Source organism: Grampus griseus (assembly GCF_964374135.1).
Source record: "Grampus griseus genome assembly, chromosome: 20".
Lineage (NCBI taxonomy): Eukaryota > Metazoa > Chordata > Mammalia > Artiodactyla > Delphinidae > Grampus > Grampus griseus.
In genome coordinates this window covers 49,061,525-49,087,238 of record NC_139014.1, presented here as the reverse complement: position 1 = coordinate 49,087,238, position 25,714 = coordinate 49,061,525, and the positions used below count along the sequence as shown (strand labels likewise).

The following is a 25,714-nucleotide window of genomic DNA, read 5'->3' as shown; positions in this document are numbered from 1 at the left end:
AAATCTCAAGTGGAAAAAATACTTCTTTAAAAGAAAAACAAAATCAAACCTTTTCTTGAACATTCTAAGACAAATCTTGATCTGTCCTCCAAGTATTATTTGCTCATTTTTTTTGTTGGTTTTTTTTTTTTGCGGTACGTGGGCCTCTCACTGTTGTGGCCTCTCCCGTTGCAGAGCACAGGCTCCAGATGCGCAGGCTCAGCAGCCATGGCTCACGGGCCCAGCCGCTCCGTGGCATGTGGGATCTTCCCGGACCGGGGCACGAACCCATGTCCCCTGCATCGGCAGGCGGACTCTCAACCACTGCGCCACCAGGGAAGCCCTATCTGCTTGTTTTTAACATGAACTTCAAGTCTTTGACAAGACTGGGTACCTGCTGCTTGAAAAGAGAAAGCGCTCACCTCTCGTGGGAGAGTGACTGATCTTTAATGAAGTCCATGGCATCCTTCAGCACAGGGTACTTCTCTTTCACTGTGGGCAACGGTCTGGCCTCCTCTACTGAGCGGAAGGAGAGCAGCCGGAGCCGCCCCCGGGTGAAGGGAGGCCGCCGGGTGGGAGTGGAAGGTGATGAGGGCTCTTCGGCTGTGGCAGAGGACACTTCCGTGGCAGGAGCACCACTGCTGGGCGGCAGCGTGGGCTGGACATCCAAGCCAGGACTCCTATCTTCCACAGCAGGGGGCGCTGCTTTGGTGGGAGATGTGGAGGCTTGGAAATGTTCTTCCACCACAGAGCTTGTCCTCTGGCGCTTGTCCAGTGGCCGCAGATGATCTGTGTCATCTACAGCCACCAACTTGTCACAGCCTTCTTTTGAACTTACACCCATGGGCAAAAATTTCAGTAGTAGAAGACTCTTCTGAATACACTCTTTCGCTAAATGCAAAATGCAAGAAAGATAATGAAAAAAAGTCGAAATTAAACTCGTTACCTACTTTTGCATTGAAAATAACCTACTTAAACTCTACAGTTTAGGACAAGAAATACCTCCATTAACACAGTGATATACACATCTACTGACAGGACAGAATCAAATTTTCTCTCATTATATACATCAAAATCTCCCTAGCACTACCATCAGCACACTTAAAGTTTTATTGTGGACATTTTCAAATATACATAGAGAGAGAATAGTATAAGGACCCTTCCCCTTGCGCAGATTTAACAGCCATCAATCCAAGGCCAGTCTTTTTTTCACCCACTCCCACTCCCCACTCCCTGGATTACTTCCATGCAGATCCCAGGCATCACATTATTTCATCTGTAAAATCTCCAGTATATTTCACTAAAAAAAACTTTTAAATAATAACATAACCATGAAATTTTAAAAGTTAACAGTAATTCTTTAATTTCATTAAATATTTAGTGTGAATACACTTTAAAAACATAACAAGATGTAGCTCAAAAAGCACTTCGTGCCTCCTAAGGGAAGTAATTAGAAAGATGCTCCGTCTGGATCATGTTAATAAACAATTAACAACTGGCACTTCTCTATTTGTGAACATCCTTGGAAAATACATTTAGTGCCTGTGTTACCTTCCCTAGGCCAACACAGCTTCAACTAAACTTATCTAGAAGGTGGGTCACTGGTTTTCTACAAAATGGAAACAGAAGGCCCAGTGATGACAGCTGGAGATGGCACTCACCCAGGCTCTCGGGGTTCACCTCAGCAGCTTCTGGCCCGCGTTGTTCTTCTGCCTCATTCCCCAGGCTCATCAGGGACTTCTGCTTCATCTCTAACTGGGGAAGGATTTGAGCCACATAATTACGCTGTCCAGACAGGGCAGCAAGGGCAGCCACAGCAAACTACTTCAAAAGCACACAGTGTTGAGATCCTGGAGAACTTTACAGTCCTGTGCACAGGACTGAGCTGTTTTTGTTTGTCCTAGAAATAATTTAGGATTTGAAGCTGCCTAAAGGTCTATCTGCAAGACCACCTCCTTTTCAACTATGTGTTATTTGGGAGGGATTTGTAACCATGACCCTATTCTTTAAAAAATTCTAGAACCCTGGAGTTGGAGGGGCCCTTACCTAAAGCTGACCTAGTACAGATAAAGAAGTGAGGTCTCAGGACTTCCCTGGCGGTACAGTGGTTAGGACTCCATGCTTCCACTGAAAGGGGCATGGGTTCAATCCCTGGTCGGGGAACTAAGATCCTGCAAGCCGCGTGGTGTGGCCAGAAATCACACACCCGGTTTGCAGCAGAGGTTGAACCACAAGTTGATCTCTATTCTCCTCCGAAGGAGGGGACACCTCTAAGTGATGCTGAGACTGCCAGGCAGAGAATGGTGCTTCTAGTATCAGCACAGGAAATGGTCACAGTTTGGGCCATGGTGCTGACAGCCCAGAGAGAAGACCATGTGTGATGTATGTAGACCAAGGTCTTAGAGAGAAGGCTGGTATCTTGTCCAATCATTGGCAGTCTGTCATATGCTAAGCCAGAAGCATAATCTACAATGTGCTTTGTCACAATTGCCAAATCCTTTTTACTTGAACTGTGTGTGGCCACTGACTTTATCGGACACTTTCTTAAATTGCTATTACTGTCTTGGTTCCTTTGTCAACACAGTCTTCTGATCCACCCGCCGCCATTCTGATGATGATACCTTTTAGTTTCTTTTGAGAGTCCCTGTTCATTTGGGTCTCCATCTACCTATCTTGTCTACACTGAGCACCAACTATGTTCTAATCATTGTGGATTTTGTCCAAGGCTGTCTGTTCCTGGATAAACTCATACATTAAAAAAAAAAACTATTACCAATGATTTGAAGTTATCCTTATCTCTGCCTTGACATTTATATTCTTTCACATTTACTAAATTCTCTAGCTAGGTGTCTTAAATAACCTAGATGTCCTCATACATAACAGGTCTCAAACTGAACTTAGCACCCCACTCCCAGATCCAAGACCATTCTTCCTATTCTGGTCAACGCTTCTACCCACCCACCAAGTCACCCAAACCAGGAACACGGAAACAGTCCTAAACTCCATTTGCCTGTTCACCACTCAGATCAATCACACAGTCTAATTATCTTATCTCCCAAGTAGCAGAAGCCATCCTCATCTAATTACCACAACTAGTCTCTTGCTTTCACTCTTATTACCAGCCTCTACTCATTTATTTTAAGACTGCTTTCTCAATTACTATACAATATTTAAGGTGGTTGTAAATATATATATAAATAATACTAATATATACTCATCTCCACACCTAAGAAATAGAAACAATTCTCCTGAATGTTATCATTTCCATGCATTTGTATAATTTTACTACATATTTACGTACGTAACAGATCTAGTTTACGTTTAAGCTTATACGAGGAATATCATACCTACGCATTCTTCTACAACTTGCTATGTTTTGCTCATCATCACATTTGTGAGCACCACCCATGCTGATACAGGCAGCTCTACTTCATTCACTTTCACTGTAATACAGCATTATACAGTAATATAATATATAACCTTTTTGTCTGTTCTATAAATGGGACATTTTGTTCTTCCAGTTTATTGCTGTCATGAACAATGCTGCAGAACTACTTTTCTAAAATGCAGAAAGCCCTCTCCTTTGCAAGAGTGCTCTCCTCTGCCTAAAACTGTCATCTAACACAATGCTCTTCCCCCTAGTCTAAAAGGTTAGGTTCCACCGAGCAGCCTTTGGGTTACAGAAGGAGGTAAGCGGGTTTACTCTGACAATCTCAACATTCACCAAATTATGATTTCAAGGGTTCTAAATTATTTTTTATCCATTCACATCACTGAACTTTAGTTTTGAAAAACATTCCTAAAGTTAAATTCTTGAGAAGAGAGCTACTTACCTTAATTCAATGATATCATGGTGGGAAAACTCAAAATGCATAAAAATCACATGCAAAGGAAAACCTTACCATCCATATTCGAATCCCATCTGCCAAGGAATACACCTGTGCGAACTCCTCACTCAGGGCTGTCTTGCCCCCACTGTTTACTGGGGAAAGGAGAGGTTACATTCAGTTAACACAATTCACTACTGCAACATGAAGCCCAAAGTCACCTCCCAATCTCCGCAAAGGAAAACTCTTCCCCTGACACTTGCACATGGGGGTTCCTAAGAGAGGACTGGGGGAAAAAACTATCAATTAAACCATAAACACCTGTAATGGGTTCTCTGTGTTACTTCAAACTAACTTTTTTCAAACAAACCGCATCTGAAATGGATATACTGTTAAAGTAAAATATTAACAGTAACAATATAAAAGTAAAATATAAAAAAATTAAAAGCAAAATAAAAATTATTAAAAGTGAGTAAAAAATAATTATTGACATGGAAAATCTACAAACAATAAATGCTGGAGAGGGTGTGGAGAAAAGGGAACCCTCATGCAGTGTTGGTGGGAATGTAAATTGATACAGCCACTATGGAGAACAGTATGGAGGTTCCTTAAAAAACTAAAAATAGAACTACCATATGACCCAGCAATCCCACTACTGGGCATATACCCTGAGAAAACCATAATTTAAGAAGAGTCATGTACCAAAATGTTCATTGCAGCTCTATTTACAATAGCCAGGATATGGAAGCAACCTAAGTGTCCATCAACAGATGAATGGATAAAGAAGATGTGGCACATATATACAATGGAATATTACTCAGCCATAAAATGAAACGAAATTGAGTTATTTGTAGTGAGGTGGATGGACCTAGAGACTGTCATACAGAGTGCAGTAAGTCAGAAAGAGAAAAACAAATATCATATGTTAACACATATATATGGAATCTTAAAAAAAAAAAAATGGTTCTGAAGAACCCAGGGGCAGGACAGGAATAAAGATGCAGACGTAGAGAATGGACTTGAGGACGTGAGGAGGGGGAAGGGTAAGCTGAGACGAAGTGAGAGAGTGGCATGGACATATATACACTACCAAATATAAAATAGATAGCTAGTGGGAAGCAGCCGCATAGCACAGGGAGATCAGCTTGGTGCTTTGTGACCACCTAGAGGGGTGGGATAGGGAGGGTGGGAGGGAGACGCAAGAGGGAGGGGATATGGGGATATATGTATACGTATAGCTGATTCACTTTGTTATACAGCAGCAACTAACACAACAATGTAAAGCAATTATACCCCAATAAAGATGTTAAAAAAAAAAACATGGAAAAAAGTTCATGGTATATATTAAGTAAAAAAGGCTGATAATGAAACAGTATGTACAAAATTGTCTTATTTAAAAAGAGTATACATAGTAAAAACATGGTGTGTATATATACATACGTACACATATAAATATACCTAAATAAAAGGCCAGGTAGATATATAGAAAAATGATAACAGAAAAATGTTCTTGAAGTGGTGAGATTATAGTTGATAATTACTTTAAGCTCTTCTGTACTTTGTAAGTTTCTACATGAATAGGTATTATTTTTATAATTAGAAAAATAACAAAAAAGTTCTTTTTTCTTTTTTTTTTTTTAAAGAAAGACCCATGAGGCCTGTCCCTTTTCATCTAAAAACCAAAGGATAAACTACTAGAACACAGTGACACTCTCTGTTGAGCCAATGTAAATGCAATGTATTTTCTGAATACCTAGAATGTGCCAGGCTCTATACCAGGCACTGGGAAACACTATGCTGAAAAAAAAAACATGGTTCCTGCCCTCAAGCAGCTTAGAGTCTAGTTGAAAAACTCCTCCCGTACATTTCTAACCCAAAAGGGTGACAAATTTTTAGACAAAGATGAGCAAATTAGCTAGACAAGGACCACTCTCAAAGTAGTTCAGTCTTGAAGAACCCATGAATAGCCCCTTAGAGGCAGGGACAGAAAGAACTGGGAACCAACTTTACCTCTTTCAAAGCAACAGTGGTAGGTATTCTAGAAACAACTTGTATTCGGTAAAATATTTCTAGTTCCTACATTTGATTGTGTGTTTCTTAACTGCAAATAGGTATGTGATAGCTGAACATGATTTGAAAAAGAGCTGGGGGAGAGTTCTATCTCTCAGCTTTTAACTCACAAGGCTTTTATCCTTCCACTGAAAGTTCCCACAGGTAACAAAGGCTGTCCAGTTGTCTTACTACAATTTGATTATGGAAACATGTACCGAATTTTTTTTTCCAAGACCATACAGGTCAGCAGGCCCCTCATCCCCAGCAGAAATATACTCTCCCATGTGACAGCTGTTTACTTAAACCACTCATGCTTCAGTACAGTTTTATTTACTTGAGCAGCTTCTTAAAGGAAATATTAAGATTTGAAGGAGTAATTGAGATGATTTGGACATCAGGAAATAAACTCTGCAATGTGGGACACACAAGACTAAGCAATAAAGGTAGCAGTGCTAATAATATCAACAATAATAATAATTAGAGCAATAAGCAATTACCTACTCTAAGAAAGGAAGCATTTGTTCCTGCTTCTTTCATCAGCACCATGGAAAGAACACATATCCTGCCAAAGTGCTTGGGACAGCCCATAACTTGTCTTTACGTTGGGTTTGAAATGTTTTTCCCCTGAAAGATTATGCGTAGGGAGAGACCCTCCCTCTCCGTGGGTCCTGTTAGGCTGCAGTCTACACTTATAGTAAATACACAGAGATGGTATCCCTGGGGGACATGAGGAAAAGAAATGGCAAGGAGCAGGCTATCAACGAAGGAAACCAAGCAGGGATGATGCTACAAAGAAGCTGCAAGTCTAAAGATGGAGTTAATACCTGCATTTCCTCCTTGGTTATCAGCACATTCAATTACCTAAACATCTCAGGTTTAAATTGGAATTTCTTAGCATGTTAGAGCTAATCTAAACTTTATGGATAAGGATACTCAGGTGCAGAAAGGTTATCTGATTAACCTGAAGCTGCACAACTTCTAGTTTGTGAGCTGGGACTACAACCCAAGTTAAGGTTTCTTTCCATTAAACTTCTCGCCAGTTTTCCATGAGAATTCTGGATTACAAATTACCTGCTAATTAGGAAACTCAAGGCTACTTGCTATATACTGCAATCTGCTAACTATAAATTGGTCACAAATCTTTTGACTGGCAAAGTAGGACTGACAAGATGAAGTCTATAGTTGTAGAAGTATGTTTATGTTCCAAAATATTTTACAACTTTCACTTAAGATAAGCTTTCTTAAAACTTAGCAATTGGCCTTCAGATCAAAAACATTCCCTGTAATATAAGTTACCATATTTTTGCAGCTTCTCATATAAATCTGGAGTGCGATACACCAGAGCAGCAAAGGTGGCGTTCACAGCTTGATCAATAGTGGAACCAGCAACTATATCTGTCTTTGGGGCCTGTTTTCTACATGCCTGTATGAATCCTTTGAAAAGTTCTGAATATGGCCCACAGAAGTTCTGGGCAGGATCTGACTGTGCAAAGTCAAGAAGAAATTGGTGGCAGGGATCATCAGGGATGTTCTTAACCTGGGAACAACAACAACAAGAAAAACCATCATGTTTAATGCATTCATTCAAAAAATAAAGTTTACTGAACACCTACTAGGCCAAAGCAGAAGTATAAAACACGGTGCTTACTCTCAGGAAGTTTCAATCTACTTGGGGGAGATCAGACAGATACATGGGTTAAAAAAAAAGGTAAACATAAATAAAACATTAAAAGCATTAAAGCTACCACTACTGTAAAGCGTAAGATTATCAAGTGCCAAATGCCTAGAAGGGACACCCAGTGCTGAGAATCCACAGGGGGGAGCTCCTGGCAGGTTAAAGTAACTACGGAAAGCCTCCTGGAGGGGACGGGCTTTGGACTGGACCCTGAAGACTGCGCAGGTTTGGCCCTGAGGAACACAACCATGAGCAAAAGTTAAGAGTCAGTGGGGAGACTGACCTGGCCTGAAGTCTCAGCTGGGGAGTGGTGGGAACTAGAGTCAGATAGGTAAGGTGAAAGGAGACTGTAGAGAGCCTTGACTGTCACACTGAGGAGTTTAGACTTCACCCTGTGGGCAACGGGGAGCCATTAATGGTGCTTGGCAGTGGAATGACAAGATAATGCAGTGATTAAAAAAAACTTGGTAGGTACCAATGTAACAACGCAAGTGCAAGATGAGGGTCTGAATAAAGATGGAGACAGAGGAGACAGACAGTGGTGAACATCTCAAGGAAGAAGCCACAGGGCTTGCAGCTGACTGGACAGGAAAGGTGAGAACAAGGTGGGGATAAAGGTGATGCCAGGGAGCAGTGGTTCAATGCCTGGGAAACAATAATGACAGTAACAGGAGCGAGAAGTCCAGGGAGACGTCCTGGTTTTACACCTCTGAGTTAAAGGGCATCAGAACACTTAAATGGAAATACCTGACAGGAAGATGGGGATACATGACTGGAGCCTGAGAGAAGAACCAGGGCTGGAAACTGACATTTAGGTATTTTTCACACAGATATGACAACAGAAGAGAGGAGACAGCATCAAGTCTTGGTGGGGTGCAGCAAAGGGGAGAAAGCCCAAATGAAGCCTACTCTTTAGAGAAGGAGGAAGAAGAGAGGTCAATAAAGGGAGTAGATGGAGTGGTGAGATTAAGAGAAGACAGTGGGCTGCCATGGAATAAGAGAAGGAGCAGAGAGGCAAAGGAGAAGAGAAGCTGAGCAAGAACCCCTGGATTCAGCAATTAACTACTGAAGAACTGGGGTAGGGGGAGGCAGGAAGAAGGGAGGAAAAGTAGTAGAGCAGAGAGAGAAGGGCGGAGAGATGAAGAAGAGACAGTGGGCAAACTTGTTTCGTTTTTAATTATTATAAGCCTAAATAATGTGTTACTGTTCCATGGAGAACAAATAAGTACAGCATAAATCATTTATTCTGAAGTTTGACTCAGCGGGCACCGGAAATAGACTCGACTTGTTTCTTTAATAACTCCATCAAGAGAGATTTACTGAGCACCTACTGTATATCACTGAAGAGTCAGTCAGTCAATACTTCTGAAGACCCGTTACACTGGCCCCTGTGGTGCACAGTGGGGACCCCAAGTGAACAAGGGATATAGTTTCTGCCCTCGAGGAGCTAACAGCTCAGTGGGGGTGATAAGATACAAACACAGACGTTTATAATTTAAAGTAATAAATATTAGTAAACATTTCCCATTCCAAATACAAAGACAAGAGAAGAACAAATACCTCCTTATTATCCTGGGGTGGGTGAGTGGGCCAGCTTGCTTCTAATCCCAACTCTGGACATATTTGGTGCCTGAACACAGGTTTCCACAAGGGGGAGTTTAGGACTAATGCCATTTTTGCCTGAGGTATTGCCATGTTACTTCCTAACTCTGGAAAGAGAAAAAGAAGGCTGATGAGAGTTCTATTTTTTCCTTAATATACTGAGAATCTTTGAACTGGTGAAGAAAAGCTTTTAAAAAAACTTGGGCATTAAGACTTGGAGGGAATTCACACACATTTAGCAGAATGTAATTGTGATACTTCATAAACAAATACCCCAATGAACCCAAGCCATCAGGCAGTCCTGAAATGCTACCATTCTCTACGACAGCTTCAGTTACAGGTGCCTCTGAAATGACTTAACCCGTGTAGTAAGTTGAAAACAGAATGGGAACTACCTCTAGGGTATAACAGGAGACCATTTAGAAACGTTTCATTATGGGGACATGTTCACAATTCATAAACTTAAGTTTGTAAAAAAATAGCAGCAATAATTAAATACCCACCATGTGTGTGTTTATGAATAAACAAAGAAAAAAGACTAGATAGAAATAGATTAAAATGTTAATAATAGTTATCTCTGGGTATCAGGATTAAAAATGGCTTTTCCCCTTGGCTTTTTTCCGTTACGCAATTTTTGTATGATGTTTTACTTTAAAGTGAGGAAAAACTCAAGACATGATATAGAAATAAAATACGCTAGCAAGTTTCATTCTATTTCTTGTTTCACTCATCCTTGGATGAATTTAACAAATAAGTTGAAGAAATCACTTTAAGGCTAAATCCATGTTCACATATTTATACATATTCACACAAATATTCAGATAATTAGAGAATATACAATTAATTTATTCCATATTTCTGCCTTCTTGTTGGAGTATACCAAAATTGACTCACAAAACAATGATGACAATGCTGCCCAAACTCAGCTCCCTCCCCACTTGTCCTCCACAGACAGGGAATCCACCATGTCCTTCCTTGGCAATGTGCCCCAGTGTCTGAGTCAAGCAGACATCTTATTGTGGTTTAGTTTAAAGGAAACTGAAAGGGAATTTTATCAATCCCCTTTGCTCTACTGCTATGTGGAGACAACTTACACAAAAGGGGTACTACCTTGCTCTTCAATGTGGCTGTTAGCAAGAAGGGAAGGGATGGTCTGTGGACTTACGATGCACGGATTTGAGTGCCATGCACTGGGAAGCGAGGCGTCCCATCAGCCGGGAAACAAGGAGCTGTAAATCCAAGCCCCAAGACACGGCGACATCAGGCAGGCCATAGGCAGTGACGGTGAATTTGTAGCCCCACTCATTGTTGCTGCTGTCAGAGTGAAAGAGAAACTGCAGCCGGGGACCAGCCTTAAAGGTCACTTTCTAGAGACAAACAAAAAAGTCATGTGGTCAAACTGATTAGAGAAGGTAGCATTTCAATAATAAGCATGTTCTTCACGACTCAGAAAGATCTAAATATAAGATTGGTCTAAATATAAAATTGGTCCCTGGAGGTCCAGTGGTTAAGACCCCGCGCCTCCACTGCAAGGGGCATGGGTTTGGTCCCTGGTCAGGGAACTAAGATCCCACATGCCACATGGCCAAAAAAAAAAAAAAAAAAAAAAATTGGTCTATATTCTCACCATTATATCTTATCACCCCCACCAAAACTATTAAAGGAGAAATGTATAACGGAGTGACTGAAACAGAAAATTCACAACTGCATCTTATGAAGAAGCAAAGTTGAAAACTGCTGGTCGGTTTTCTAAACCTCAGATGCCCATCTGCCCACCACCTACTCAGCCAGAGAGCATGCTGCCCGCTCCTCTGCTCCCAACCAAGACTGCTGACAGCAGAGAGAAGGTCAACAGTGAAGCAGGACTTAACTTCCCAGCCCCAGAGACCATGCGGCCCTAACTGTGAGGGAGATCCTGGCTTTCATCACCATGGTCAGGGCCCTCCTGGACTCACTGGCCCTTTCTTGCTAAGGATTACAACTCCCCATTTACTCTGACAATGTGATATAAACCAGGGGTGGCAAACTGTTCCTATGAAGAATCAGAGAGTAAATCGTTAGACTTTCTGCGCCATACAGCCTCTGTTGCGATGACTCAACTCCACCACTAAAGTGCCAACGCAGCTACAGATGAAACAAACAAATGGGCGCGGCTGTATCCCCAAAAAACTTTATTTACAAAACAGGTATTGAACTCTGCTATAAGCACTTCCTTTTACGAAAGTGTAATATAAGTGCTTCCCTTCAAAGACCATATCTCTATTACCGCCTGAGGCTGACAAAAGGAGAAGAATTGACACAGAAACAAGTATCGCATGGCTCTCTGGGAACATCACTCACCTTGGGCCATTTATCAGTGCCGACTTTTGTGTCATAGCGTGTTTTCCCACCTCTAGCGTCGGTAAATTCCAGATAATCATACCTGTGAAAGCATAATCTTTATCACTTTCCGTCTCTCATTTCTGATCCATTATTGCTTGGGGAAAAAGAACAGGTGAGTTGTACCTTTTCTCAGTTTCACATCGCTCATCAAATTCTACCTCAAAATAGGTTGCCCCTGGGCTAACAAAGACAGACACCTCATGGCAGTTATTTTCATAGTTGTGAGCAGACTCCTTGGTCCACGTATGTAACACCACAGGACGTTCCTGTTGCCAAGTCTCCACATCCAGCTATGTAGACAAATGAGTTAAGAAAGAAGGGTTTTCATCACTCTACATCCAGCCACACACAGGAAACTGCTGTGCATCAGTGCCCCAGACAGTAGCTTTTGACATCCCTACACGAATCATCACACAGGCTAAAAATATACCTGATGTTCCCATCTATACATATCGATCAACATACATTTATTCAGCAGAGAAGACACGGGGTTTCTATTGCATTATAGTAACTCTGATTAGCTTTTATTTTTCTAACTATGACTATCTGTAAGAACTATTTCTTACAAACCAGTACCAGCATGAAGTTCCAGTACTAGCATGAAAGACCTTACACTCCTATTTGGGACCCTGGCAAACCCGAGCCCACCTTGTCTTCTCCCTCCCTTTTTCAGTCTTTGCTTTTTTTGTCTTTAAAATAGGCTTTAAAATATACGCCCTTTCTACTCCCACAGAGTTGTGAGATTCAAACAAGACAGTGAAAAAACATTTTGTCCTGTAAGGCTGAGTAAGGGAGAAAATGCTTTTAAATACCCAACCCTCTAATTTGCCTTTCAACACAGATTTTCTCTTCTGGACTTCAATTTGGTTAATCATTCACATGGTTTTGATACAATTTCATGTGCTGTAGAACAATTAAATTAATCTATGTACAGCTTCCTCTGTGTCTCCTGTCTAATGCTGACCATATACCAAATCAACTCAGACTGGCATTTATTCTTGCTGTCAAAACCAACACTGATAAAGTTGATAGGCACTGATAAAGTACTGATAAAACAGAGGGGGCTCTTCTAGAGGTAACTTATTCGTGTAGACCCGTAACTGAGTGGTATGTCTCATTACGTGTGGTCACAGCGTTCCTAAGAGGGGATACAAAGCAGGTTCAAATGCCAACTCGAGGTACCTTGTTCAGTCCTCCATCAGGGTCACTGCAGAGCTCCTTCAACAGCTCTGTCAGGGCACTGAACTCTCTCAAGAGCGTGCAGTGTGAAATATCTAATGTGCAAAAGTCCAGCAGAAAGATCACCTACAGGAAGATGAACGAAGCACTTAGCGTCCACCTCAGACTCGCCCCCTCCCACCCCTTACAAATGGCTGCCACTCTGTCTTACCAGTTGACGAGCTGCCATTGAAAACACCGAATTACATAATTTTTCTACTACAGTTTTCCCGCTATACTGTGACAAAAGGGATTCCAAAATCACTCTCATGCGTGCCAGAAACTGTCCCACATCTGCCAAAACATAAAGAAAATAATTAATATTTTATATGGTAGAAACATCACTTACTTGGTCATCATCAAGGACAAAGCTGGAGAGGGTCACAGAAGCTGTAGAGGGAATTCCCCATCAGAGAAGACCATGAGACCATTTCAGTGTCATACAAACGTTTTCCTCTGGGAGGGAAAAGCACTGCGAATCTCAGTAAAAGTTTACTTTTAAAGTGAGTGATTTTTTTTTTTTTTTGTCTTTGCTACTTTTCCATGGGGTGGAGATATCCCTTTTATAAGTGAAGGTACATGGCTGACCAACCCAGTTGCTGGTCTGCCTCTCCCTTTGTTTACAAAGGGCCCGCCTCTAGGTACGCCATGTGACAGGCCAAACTTGAAGAGCCAAGACTCAATGCTGTAAGTATTTTTGACATGGCTGCTGAGACCAAGTTTGATGGAACTGATTTTTCTACATACAACTTCTCAGAACCCGTTGGGTTTTGTATAATTTTCTGTGGGTTTATGGGACATGAATATTTTCTGTGGGTTTATGGGACATGAATATTTTCAGTACCAGCAAAGATCACAGAAGTGCTCACATGTACCTTAGATTTTTAAAGTTCAAGACTTTCTTTTTTGGATAATTTGATTAAAACAGGGAAGACAGACTCTACTGAAGAATATAGTATCATCTAAGAGTGCTGTATGACCGCAGAGGCAATGTTTAGGCCGTGAAATGACCCAACCGTACAATAAAAACACTTAGGCATACTACTTCATTCAGACAGGAAACTGAGCAAAAAGACATGCTACAGAATTCCATTTTAAGAAGAAAAAAACAACCCGAAGACAGATCTGATTTGTAATAATGAAATGAAAACAACACACACTCTGTTCTATGTGAGGTACTAAGAAAAGAGCACACACAGAGTCAAACCCAAACACCTATCTGTTTTCATGGATTTTGTACTGAAACTCACATTTTTCAATAAGGTCAGCGGCAAGATCTTTGGCTCCAGAGTCTGTGCTCTTCAGCTGCAGGTAGCACCAGGACAGCAGGCTGCCTTGGACAGACCAGAACAGGGAGAAGAGCACAGAGCCCACCTCCCCTTGGGCCCCATCGACCATCAGCAGCTCACACTACAAGGGAGGAGAGAAATGGAAATGTTTACAACAGGCCATTCACAGAACACAGCCAGGGGCATTCTGTAAGAGAGCAGCTGTCAGACACAAAGAGATTCTAGGGAAGTGGGGAATATTTATGACAGAGCTTTCAACCCAAAAGTGACCAAGAAAGACGGCATTATGAAAACTCCTCTCTTGCCCTCCAGCTGTTCAGAGCCTTTATAGATGTTGGACTCCACGTTCCCCCTTCCACCCCTTAGGAACCTTACCCCACGGTTATCTTCTCTCTCTCTCTCTCTCACACTCACACTCACACACACACACACACACACACACATCTTCAATAATTCCTTTTCTCTCTGGCTCCTTCCCCTGAGCCTTCAATCAAATCTCTCCCATTTTAAAAGACAATTCTTTATCCCACTACAGCTCTCTAACCATCATCTTTATTCTCCAGTTTCTCTGAAGAGTCAAATGACCTCTAGGGATAAATTCTTGCACCTACAAACCACAAGATATACTACTTCCATGTAAATGCCCCGAACTGGAAACAACCCAACTCTCCCTTCCCTCCAAAGTAAAATGGATAAATAAATTATGGCAGATTCATAAAGGGAATATTGTGTACCAGTGGGTTGGGGGTGGAGGGGGAGAACTGCAGCACATACATCAACATGCATGAATCTCAAAAATGCTGTTGGGTGAAAAAAACTTGTCCCAGAAGACTGAATGCCACATGATTCCATTAAAGACCAAAATCAGGGAAAACAAGCCTGCTATGTAGGGATAAGTAGAAAGAAACACAAGGAAATGATGAATATAAATTTCAGAATGGTGGTTACCTCTGATGAGGAAGGAGGAAGGTGAGCCATGGAAGGGCACTGGGCAGGGAGGGGCAGACTGCAAAAATACTGGTAATGTTCCACTTCTTAAAATGGATAGTTGTTTCTTTAAAGTGTGCATCAATATATATATTTGTGTACATGTGTTCCATCTGAAAAAGCTGCCTGCACCTGCTGTGCCTGCCTTTCCCCTCCCTGCCACTCTACCCCTCCTGCACCCACCACTCGTTGAAGCCATTCCTCAAAGGCATTAGTTGCCACCTAGAGAGCAAAGCCTCCCCACTTAACCTCAGCCCTGGGAGCTGTGCCAGCCACGGTCCTACTTGAAGCTCTCTCCTCCCTCAGCTTCTGTGGCCCCTGACTTTCTTCCTGCCTCTCCTTCTTACTCTCCTGGCTGCCCTTTCTACACAGATGCCCACAGGCGATGAGAGAACACTGACATTCATGGCTTCAACTATCACCTGCTGGTGAATGACGGCAAATCTCCATTTCCAGCACTGACTCAGCTCCTGAGGGTCCAACCAGACACTGTCACCTGAAGTCCTCCCAGAACCATAAACCCAACATGTTCGAAGCCTAGCCGTTAGCACTCTCCTCTTCAAATACCTGCTCCTCCCCATCTTGTCACTGACCTTTTACATATGCTGTTATATTAAGAACACCCCTTCCTCTATGCCTGATCAGACTCCATTTGTGGGCTCACAAGGAGCTCCAGCACCACCTCCTCCGAAAAGCCCTTCCCAAGCTCTACTGCCTTCTTCCACCAGATGGGGTCAGGTGTGCTCTTCTGTACCCACAAGACCTACGCTTTTAGGCCCTTACTGTATTATGACTGATCACATGTTTGCCTGCTTCTCAAGACCGTGCTCTTTTGGCACTGTACCCCCATGCCTAGCACAGGGCCCGGCACGCAGCAGGCTTCTCGTGGATCTCTACTGAATTAACAGACTTGCGAGAAATTTTTCAGACTAGGTACATTTCTGACCACCTTGAAAAAATGTTTTTTTAAATCTAACTCTTCTTCTTTAGTACAACCATAAATGTTTCTTATTCAAAAAGATAATTCAAGGAAATATCTCAATGGCTGCAGTGATCCCTGGCCTGGGAGGTTTGGTGAGGTTTCTAACTTCCTTTGTATCACAGGAAAGTGACAGGGAAGAAAAGACAATCACGTGATCTCCAAATAGTGAAGATTATGAGGAATTCTCTTGGACAAATGCTATCTCACTTCTCTACGTACAACTCACAGCACACCTGACCAAGTGGAAAGGGGACAAGACTAAGAGTCGAATAGCCTGGGTTTTAGTCCTGGCTCCAGCACATACCGACTCACGCAGGAGGCAGAATTAACACCCACGAAAACCAGTGAGAACACTGGAGTCTTCTGCCCAGGGGCACTGATGATGGGAACGTAGAACTTAAATCAGCAGTCTGGGAAACACAGAATTTAGATGAGCTCCAGAAGAAAGGGAAAGTGTGGGAAATGGCAGAAATAAAAAGAGATGAGAATGAGACACGGCTAACCAGGGCAGAGCAAAAACTGATGGGCAGTAGGCTGGAGTAAGATTTTTAAGGGAGACTCAAGAGATGGGTCTGGAAAGAAGACAGAAAGGAGAAAATAACCAAAGAGAACATTAATGTGACAGCAGAAAATAGAGCATTGATTAAAAACAATTAAGGCTTATAAAGTCAATACATTACCTTAAAGAACACAGGCATCACAGTAAAATAAAAATAAACCTGAATTTAAACTAATATTAGGTCTAAATAGTGGCCAGTCCAGTGTGACCTAGCACACTACAAATGACAGCCCAGCACACTGAAAGCTCTCTAAGGTCCCTGTGAGCAAATGGGGGGGGGGGGTAAGTGCTGAGTGGCCTATCAATGCAGGCAGCTGGGAATGAACGAAATCATGGCTCCAGAAGCAACCTGAAAACAGCAAAGCACTAACAAAAACATAAGAGATTTAAAGACACCAAGTTCAGCCACGTCATTAAACACATCAAGGGTGTGGTCTGTACTCTGCCCACATCTCCTCTACCTCCCTGGTTCCTGTATTTTATCCAGAGAGGTAGTGCTTGGTCCCCTACTACAGGGCTTTGCTACTTCAGAATCTCTGGGGGTACTTGACATAATGCAGAGTTTTAAGCCCTACCCCCAGCGACTCTAAATCAGTAGCTTGGGGTGGGACCGAGAAATCCAAATGTTTGCCACAATGTACCAGGCGATTCTGATCCAGGTGACAAATGGACTACATTTTGAGAAACAAAATCCTTCATGTTAAAAAAAAAAAAGAAAAGAAAAAAATTTTAAAATATCATTAGCACAGAAAAAAAGAGACCATCTTTTCAGATTTGATTAGCCTGTGGGTTTGCTAAGTAATCTTAAATTTTAAAAAAAGTTAAAGGCTTTTTCCACAGAATTCACACCACAAATATATGACTATGCGCTGGGCTCACTGACTGACACCAGAAGGGCACTCAGTAAATACCCATTCCTCCTTTTCAAAGGGAGTCTTAATGAGCACTTTCAGGTATTTATTGCTGGCTGACTACCAAGGGGCAGGGAAGCAACCTCTCGCTCATTTTGCAGGAGCTGCTAACTAGAAGCAAAGGCAGGCGGGGAAACCTCTGTGCTCGTGTGTGACAGTCGTAGGCAAAGTTACAATCATGCTGTAAATGAGGGCTAAAGGGGAAGGAGCCACAACTGCCCTACCCTGTCTCCTAAAGGCAAGAGGCAAAGGAAACAGAGCGGCATCAGTTACCTCTCGAGCAGCAACAGAGAGCAGAGTGCTCATGACGGCCAGCACTTCACTGATGTCCGTGTCGGCCAGGTCGCCTTTCTCAGGTAACAGCAGAAGGCCGCCTGGATCCTTATCACTGAAAGGACACAAATTAGTCATGACACCTTGTTTCAGGAAGGGGATTTTCACGCTGTCTATCTCAAAAGGTTCCAAAAGAGAACCTAGCAAGATTTCACTGTCAGTTCTATGGGATGTGAGGAGTTTGGGTCAGGAAAAGGCCAGGGTCCCAGCTGGGTCTGTGCCACTGTCTGTCCACATGTACTTATGTAAGCACAGGCCCATAAATCTTCAAGTCCTTAGAAAATATTCCAGGGAATAAATATGATGAATAAATCACCTTGGCCACCAACAGGAAATAAACCTAATCTCATGACTGCTAATCTGACAATCCAGGCTAAACATTCCCTGTGTCTTCAAAGTCTCTTCACATGAGCCCCAGCCTCCTTCATCATCCTTGATACTCGATTCTGAAGACATTTTATACAGTCCTCTAAATCTGGCCTCCGTACCAGGTATAGTCTCACCTGCAGACAGCTGCTCAGGCTTTTAGTCCCCTCCCTCCTTCAAGAGTCTATACCTCTAATAATGCAACCTACAGGCCCATGAGCTTCTTTGGGAGTCAAAGCAGGTAATGGTCTCCACGTCACCCCTCTCAGCACAATTTTTGCTAAACTACCACTCTGTGCCTCTGCAGTTGGGCTTGGGCTTTAAGGTATCTGGGTTTTTAGACTTGAGGACTGGACCCCAAACTCCTTCAGCTTCTTTTTTGTCTTCAAAAATCATGTAGAAACTGAAGCATTCAAGGAGATTCCCCATGGGTTCAACTCTAAAGTGTCTTACAGTGACTGGGACTTGGAGCAAATTCTTGACAAGACTATTATTCTACCACTATTTTGGTCACTTCTGAGTCTAGTGATACCTCACTCTAGAAACCTGGCTGAGTGAGGGAAGTACTTGGTTACTCCAAAAGCACATGAAAGGAAGGGAGAGCTCAAGAAAACAACGTTGCAAAGATCTGAAATACTGGACAACTGAAAAGAACTGTAAACTTACCTAAAATACGTGCAGAGTGAGCGGAAAGTGAGCTGCAGGGACTGCTTGTGTTCCTGCTCAGTGACATTCTTCTAGAAAACAAGACACTGCGGATTCAGGAAATCTATTCCACAACATTCTAGAGCCCTAGAGCAGCACAAAATGCCACGGCCCACTGATCCCAAACATGGGGAAAGCCGGGGTCAGCAGACCACCTCACGGGCCCAACTTAGACCTGGCCTAGCGCGAAGAGGGAGCAGAACCAAGAGACGGCAGGTTTGCTTCTGTTCATTGCTGAAGCTGACATTTTCAAGCCTTCCTGCAGGAAAGCTTGATGCAAATGTTTAGGAAGGTGACTTCCAAAAGATGTCTATTTTCATCCCTGGGCAGGCCATCCCAAGAGGAGGGGACAGAGACAGAGCGCCTTTCTTGTGAGCTTTCTTTTGTTTTTTTTAAACAGGATCTAAGCTTTCTCTGTATAAGTCCGAACAGCCTACGGTGACAGTTAAAGGAATCACACCCCCTGATGAGGCTATGGGTTACTCTGGGGGCACTTTTTTTTTTCTTAATTCAATAAATGTGTTGAACACCTATTGCTATGCAAGGCACTGGGGGAGATTTCCAGAGGATTTAAGACCCGGGGCCCTGCCTGGCACAAGAGGCTGGGAGAGATAAGATATGGTCACAAATGACAGCAGTTCAATTCATCTGCACGAGAAGCGAAAAAAAATATAGACCTTACCACTGCTGTCAGATAGATGGGCAAAGGAAAAGTTAATGAGCTGCTTTCCTAACACACAGCAATGTCATTCAAGAGGTCGCATGTCCTCTATTTTTCCACGTGGGACACGAGCTAACAAAAAAACCATTTGCTCAGCTGCCTGATAAATGCTTCCAGCAAACAAGTGGGACAGAGATTCATCCACAATTCAGAGTCAGCTGATACTGTCAAAGGTTAAAACTCACGCAGTAAAAACTGATCCAAAGGGAACCCCTCATGCACTGTTGGTGGGAATGTAATTGGTGCAGCCTTTATAGAAAACAGTAATAGCTTTTGAGGGTGCTCAAAAAATTAAAAACAGAACTACCATATGATCCAGCAAATTCCACTCCTGGATGTTTATCCAGAGAAAACAAAAACACTAATTAGAAAAGATATATGCACCCTCATATTCATTGCAGCATTATTTACGATAGCCAAGATATGGAAGCAACCTAAGTGCCCATCAACAGATGAACGGATAAAGAAGATGTGAGATACACACACACACACACACACACACACACACACACACACACACACACACACACACACACGATGAATGAATATTAGCCATAAAATCTCGCCACTTGTGACAACACGGATGGACCTAGAGGGTATTATGCTAAGTGAAATAAGTCACACAGAGAAAGACAAATATTGTATGATTTCATTTATATGTAGAATTTAAAAAACAAAATAAATGAACAAACATAACGAAACAGGAACAAAGTCATAGATACAAAGAACAAACAGGTGGTTCCCAGAGGGGAGAGGGATGGAAGGAGGGAAGAAATAGATGAGGGAAATTAAGAAGTACAAACTTCCAGCTGCAGATTAAATGAGTCGCAGGTATGAAATGTACAGTGAGGGGAATATAGTCAATAACTATGTAGTATCTTCATATGGTGACATATCATGAAATAAACTTATCGTGGTGATCATTTTGAAATGTACAGAAATATTGAATCACTATGCTGTATAACAGGAAATAATGTAGTGCTGCAGGTCAATTATAATTCAAAAACAAACAAACTCATAGAAAAAGAGATAAGAGGCAGGGGTCGGAGGAACTGGATGAAGGCAGTCAAAAGGTACAAACTTCTAGTTATAAGCTAAATACTCACGATGTAACATACAACATGATAAATGTGATTAACACTGCTGCGTGTTATATATGAAAGTGGTCAAGAGAGTAAATCCTAAGAGTTCTCATCACAAGGAGAAAAATTTTTTTTCTGTTTCTTTAATTTTGAGATTTCTTTAATTTTGAGATTTCTTTAATTTATATGAGATGATGGATGTTCATCCAATTTATTGTGATAATCATTTCATGATGTATGTAAGTCAAATTATTATGCTGTGCACCTTAAACTTATACAATGCTGTATGTCAATATATCTCAATAAAACTAGAAGAAAAAAACCTGATCCCTCAAGCTGATATGGAAATTTTGCAGAGAGCTGAAAACAACCAAAGATCCTCCCTCCTCTTGGAAATCCTCCATCATTTAACCTGAACAAGATTCTCCTCTAAACACCTATTGCGTATAGGGTCAGTTTTTCCTTGTGGCAGTGCCCCCAAACAGACTGCAGTCATTTGGCATCACATTTTATGCTTCTTTTATTCCCTTTTTTGTTTCTATGGGGCTTTATGCATCCGACAGGGCACTTTTATTGCATTTACTAATTAGTTGTTACATACAGAAATGCCCTTTTAAATGCTGCATCTCGTTTTCTTCATCAAAGTCTTCTCAGTACTTCTAATAGTTGTTTGTCTAAACAGACAAATAATGATTATTTGTTTTATTCTTTCTGATTGTTATTTTTAAAATTTCTTTTCCGTGTCCTACAGCACTGGCTAGGCCTTCTAATATAATATCAAAGAGAAGCAGTGACAGTAAGCATCCTTGTTTTATACCTCACTTTGGAAGGGACGAGTCAGTGTCCCAAAGACCAGTACATTGTTTATTGTAGGTTTTGGATACATGCCCTCCAAGAGATTAAGGAACTTCCCTTTTATATCAAGTTTGCTAAGGGTTTTGTTGTTTGAACCATCATCAGAAGTTAATCTTATTAAAATTTTTTCTGCATTTATCAATATGATTTTTTTCCTCTCTGATTTCATTGACTGATTTTCTAATGTTAAACCATCCTTGCATTCCTAGGATAAATCATAATTTTGGGTGGGAAGATTAAAACTTGGTTGTATTTTCTTTACAGATATAAACTGAAATATTTATGAATAAAATAAGTCAGGGATTTACTCTGAAATAATAATGGGGGGTGGGAGTGGGTGAAGTATATTACAGATGAAACAAGATTAGCCTAAGTTTATCATTATTGAATCTAGGTGATGAGTACACTTGGGGGGTTGGAGGGATTCATTATATGTATTATTTAATCTAGTTTTGTGTTTAATTTTCCCATAATAAAAAGTTAAAATGGCGGCTTCCCTGGTGGATCAGTGGTTAAGAATCTGCCTGTCAATGCAGGGGACTCGGGTTTGAGCCCTGGTCTCGGAAGATCCCACATGCCGCGGAGCAACTAAGCCCGAGCGCCACAAATACTGAGCCCACGTGCTGAAACTACTAAAGCCCGCGTGCCTAGAGCCTGTGCTCCATAACAAGAGAAGCCACCATAATGAGAAGCCTGCACACCAGAAGGAAGAGTAGCCCCCACTCAACACAACTAAAGAAAGCCCGCGTACAGCAATGAAGACCTAATGCAGCCACAAATAAATAAATAAATTTATTTAAAAAAAAAAAAAGTTAAAATGTGGGAACTTCCCTGATGGTCCAGTGGTTAAGAATCCTCCTGCCAATGCAGGGGACTAAGGTTTGATCCCTGGTCGGGGAACTAAGATCCCACATGCTGCAAGCAACTAAGCCCACGCACCACAGCTAGAGAGCCCTCATGCCGCAGCTACAGAGCCCACACACTCTGGAGCCCATGCGCCACCAGAGAGAAGCCTGTGCACCACAACTAGACAGAAGCCCGCGCACCACCACGAACAGCCCACGCGCCGCAATGAAAGATCCCATGTGCCACAACTAAGACCCAAAATAAATACATAAATGAAAATAAATATTAAATAAAAGGTTAAAATGTTAAAAAGAACACTTGGTTGTAGGCATGTCATAAAGCTGAAGGAGACTAAACTCTCCCTTTGTGATTCAACAGGTTCTAAAACAGAGGTCAGGATTATCTCTCATCCCCACCCTGAGTACAGCGCTATGTCCTTAGATACTTGTGTCCCACACAAAACTTTGCACACAGTATTAAATACACATTTGGGAAACTGAAACTGAGAGGATATTCAGAGAAAACAAAGACTAATAAGTTTCACCCCAACAGAGTTCTGGAATGGAATCCATACTTTTAACGTAAATAATTACCATCATGGTGAAGAGATGGTCCCGCCGGGTCTGTCGATCAGGAAAGAAGACGGCAGCCCCATTAAGAAGGGTATTCCTGACTTCTTGTTTCAATATTTCCATGGGTGCAGAGTCTCCATCCACCCTATCCACCACTGATAAAAATGAATAATCGGCTTTAATATATCCCACCTATTCACTTACAATATATGTATCGCCTGTAGCCCATACACTCGCTACCAGAGCAAAGAAATACTTCTGTACAGGCTAGGCAATGTAAAGAAATTATATTTTTATTTGTTTAACAAAAATAAAGACTCTATGTACCAGTTTTTACATTATTTCTGTCCTTTTGAGACACAACTTGGCGAAGCCTTAAAAATAACTTCAGATGATCATGTGTTTTATTCTCAATTAATATTATCATCTCCCCCACCTCAATCTATCAGCCTCATCTCCGTGTCTCAGCTGAAGTAAAGACTGGAGTGTGACAGCAATTACTCTCAATATAACACAACTGTATATCAGAAACCAGGAAGAAGTCATTGAAGAGGGACTAAATCCTGAACTCCAAATAATGATTCAAAAGAGGATCATGGAAACTCATTTTCCAAAGATGTAAACCTTTTCCTGGGTTTGCATGGTCAGAGGACCCCCTGTTCTCTAAAGCAAAAGGCCCTGCAGGCTACGAGCTCAGGGTCACAGTAAAGAAGAACCCCAATCCCTACCATCACACAGGTGTGTGTAGAGCTCCTTGGCGGCCTCTACCCGCCTACGGCTCATGCTTGGAGCCTTGGCGTCCTCAGAGGTGGCCGACACGTCTCCTTGCAGCACGGAGAAACAGCTCTGGAGGAGCTGCAGAAGCAGGGTTTGGGCACAGATGCATTCTTCCCTTGGGCTACAGAAAGACAAAGAACATCAGAGAGCAAAAATGCAAGTTGCTTTTACCCTCCAAGCCAAACAACTATCTACAAAGGGCTCCCCGCTAGGCATCAGGCTCAGTAAAAAGAATGCCAACCAGAGGCAGAAAGGTGGAAAGGAAAGAACAATGGACTGGGTAGTGACTGAAAACACAGACCCTGTCTGACTGTGCCCACTCTGGGCAAAGAAATACACCTCTGATTCTGTTTCTTCAGTAGTATAATGAGAATACTATAATACTTGACCTGCTTATCATTATAAAGTTGTAATATAAATGACAAAATGCTTGCAAAAACACTGCCCTAATAAAGCACTTTGTAGAAATGTAAGGTGTTTATTTTCAACAATAACCAAATCTTTCAAATCAGAGCAATATAAACTAGTAGGAAGTAAAAAATCTTGGAAGAAAAAACTTGTCCATTTAGAACAGCAAAACTCTGTTTTCAGTTGTGCTTATCAATATCCGATTATCACCTTGTAACAAATTCTGACTTACTTTTGCTTTAATTTACTGTAAAAATCCCAGAAAATCTGCAAATCAAGACCCGCGAAGTCCAGAAAAGATCTGTATTTTAAGCCACTTTCCTTCTGCTGTACCTAAAAAATAATAAAGACCAGAAAAAATAAAATTGAAACATGTATTTAGAGAAATATTGTAGTGGCTCATTTACTTCTCACTGTTAAGGGATAAGGTGGCTCCGCATCTGTAAAATTCCAACATAACTGATGCTTACTCTTAAACTAAAAAGTCCGTGAACAACTGTTTTTGGTGTGAAACTTTCTAAAATACGTGTGTGTGTGTGTGTACGTATGTACGTGAATGTATATATACACATAACACATACACACACATCCCTATGAAAGCTCCTTGACTTCATAGATTCTACACCTGGAACGTAAGGGAATCTTTACTTGGTGATGATTATTGTCCAGGACCATCCTGCAGCATGTTTTGACCCTTCCCTGCATGTAGGCTGAAAGATCAATTCTACTGTAATCGCTTCTGCTACTCCTAAGTATCTCCCTCTCATTTGCTATTTTCTGCTGTGATAGGAGAGCTCCAGTAACAAAGACCAAACAATCCATATACAAATTGAGTCACCAGCCTCTGAACATGCCCTGAAGCAGAATGCAGGTCAAGAGTAGATACTGTTGCATAGCACATGTGAGAGGGCTCCACTGGGTTCCTGAGTGATAAGCCATGTTCTCTACAGTGATGGCTGCAAGAACCTTTCTTTGAGTAGACTGTCACTGTGTTTTTATTAGTGACTGTAGAAGTCAGTATCAAAAACACAATGTTCACAGCAGCATTGTTTACAATAGCCAAGATATGGAAGCAACCTAAGTGTCCATCAACAAATGAATGGATAAAGAAGATACGGTATATGTATATGATGGAATATTACTCAGCCATAAGTAGAATGAAATTTTTCCATTTGTGACAACATGGATGGACCTGGAGGGTATTATATCTAATGAAATAAGTCAGACAGAGAAGACAAATACTGTAAGTTTTCACTTATATGTGGAATCTAAAAAATGAAATAAACAAACAAATATAACAAAGCAGAAACAGACTCACAGTTGCAGAGAACAAACTAGTGGTTACCAGAGGGGAGTGGAGTGTGGGGAAGGGCAAAAATAGGTGAAGGAGATTAAGAGGTACAAACTACTAGGTATAAAATAAAATTTAAGTTACAAGGATATAATGTACAATACAGGGAATATAGTCAATATTTTATAATAACTTTGCATGGAGTATAATCTATAAAAATATCGGGTTACTATGTTGTATACCTGAAACTAATACTGTAAGTCAACTATATTTCAATTAAAAAAAATCCTGTTAT

General features: G+C 41.5%; 1 protein-coding gene across 5 annotated transcripts in view; it reads right to left on the bottom strand.

Moving 5' to 3' along the window:
* The window catches only part of ZZEF1 (zinc finger ZZ-type and EF-hand domain containing 1), a gene marked incomplete at its 5' end in the record, with an annotated part of 111,795 nt that overhangs the window by 46,993 nt on the left and 39,088 nt on the right, over window positions 1-25,714 (bottom strand). For all 5 annotated transcript variants that reach the window (XM_082678577.1, XM_082678576.1, XM_082678575.1 and 2 more), the window contains 16 exons: window positions 402-870; window positions 1,641-1,734; window positions 3,882-3,961; window positions 7,155-7,395; window positions 9,094-9,242; window positions 10,301-10,502; window positions 11,476-11,557; window positions 11,641-11,807; window positions 12,700-12,822; window positions 12,908-13,029; window positions 13,986-14,145; window positions 17,737-17,851; window positions 18,829-18,899; window positions 22,965-23,098; window positions 23,672-23,841; window positions 24,361-24,461. In XM_082678577.1, coding sequence (XP_082534703.1) covers window positions 402-870; window positions 1,641-1,734; window positions 3,882-3,961; window positions 7,155-7,395; window positions 9,094-9,242; window positions 10,301-10,502; window positions 11,476-11,557; window positions 11,641-11,807; window positions 12,700-12,822; window positions 12,908-13,029; window positions 13,986-14,145; window positions 17,737-17,851; window positions 18,829-18,899; window positions 22,965-23,098; window positions 23,672-23,841; window positions 24,361-24,461 — 2,480 coding nt within the window. The remainder of the gene's footprint in view (window positions 1-401; window positions 871-1,640; window positions 1,735-3,881; window positions 3,962-7,154; window positions 7,396-9,093; window positions 9,243-10,300; window positions 10,503-11,475; window positions 11,558-11,640; window positions 11,808-12,699; window positions 12,823-12,907; window positions 13,030-13,985; window positions 14,146-17,736; window positions 17,852-18,828; window positions 18,900-22,964; window positions 23,099-23,671; window positions 23,842-24,360; window positions 24,462-25,714) is intronic.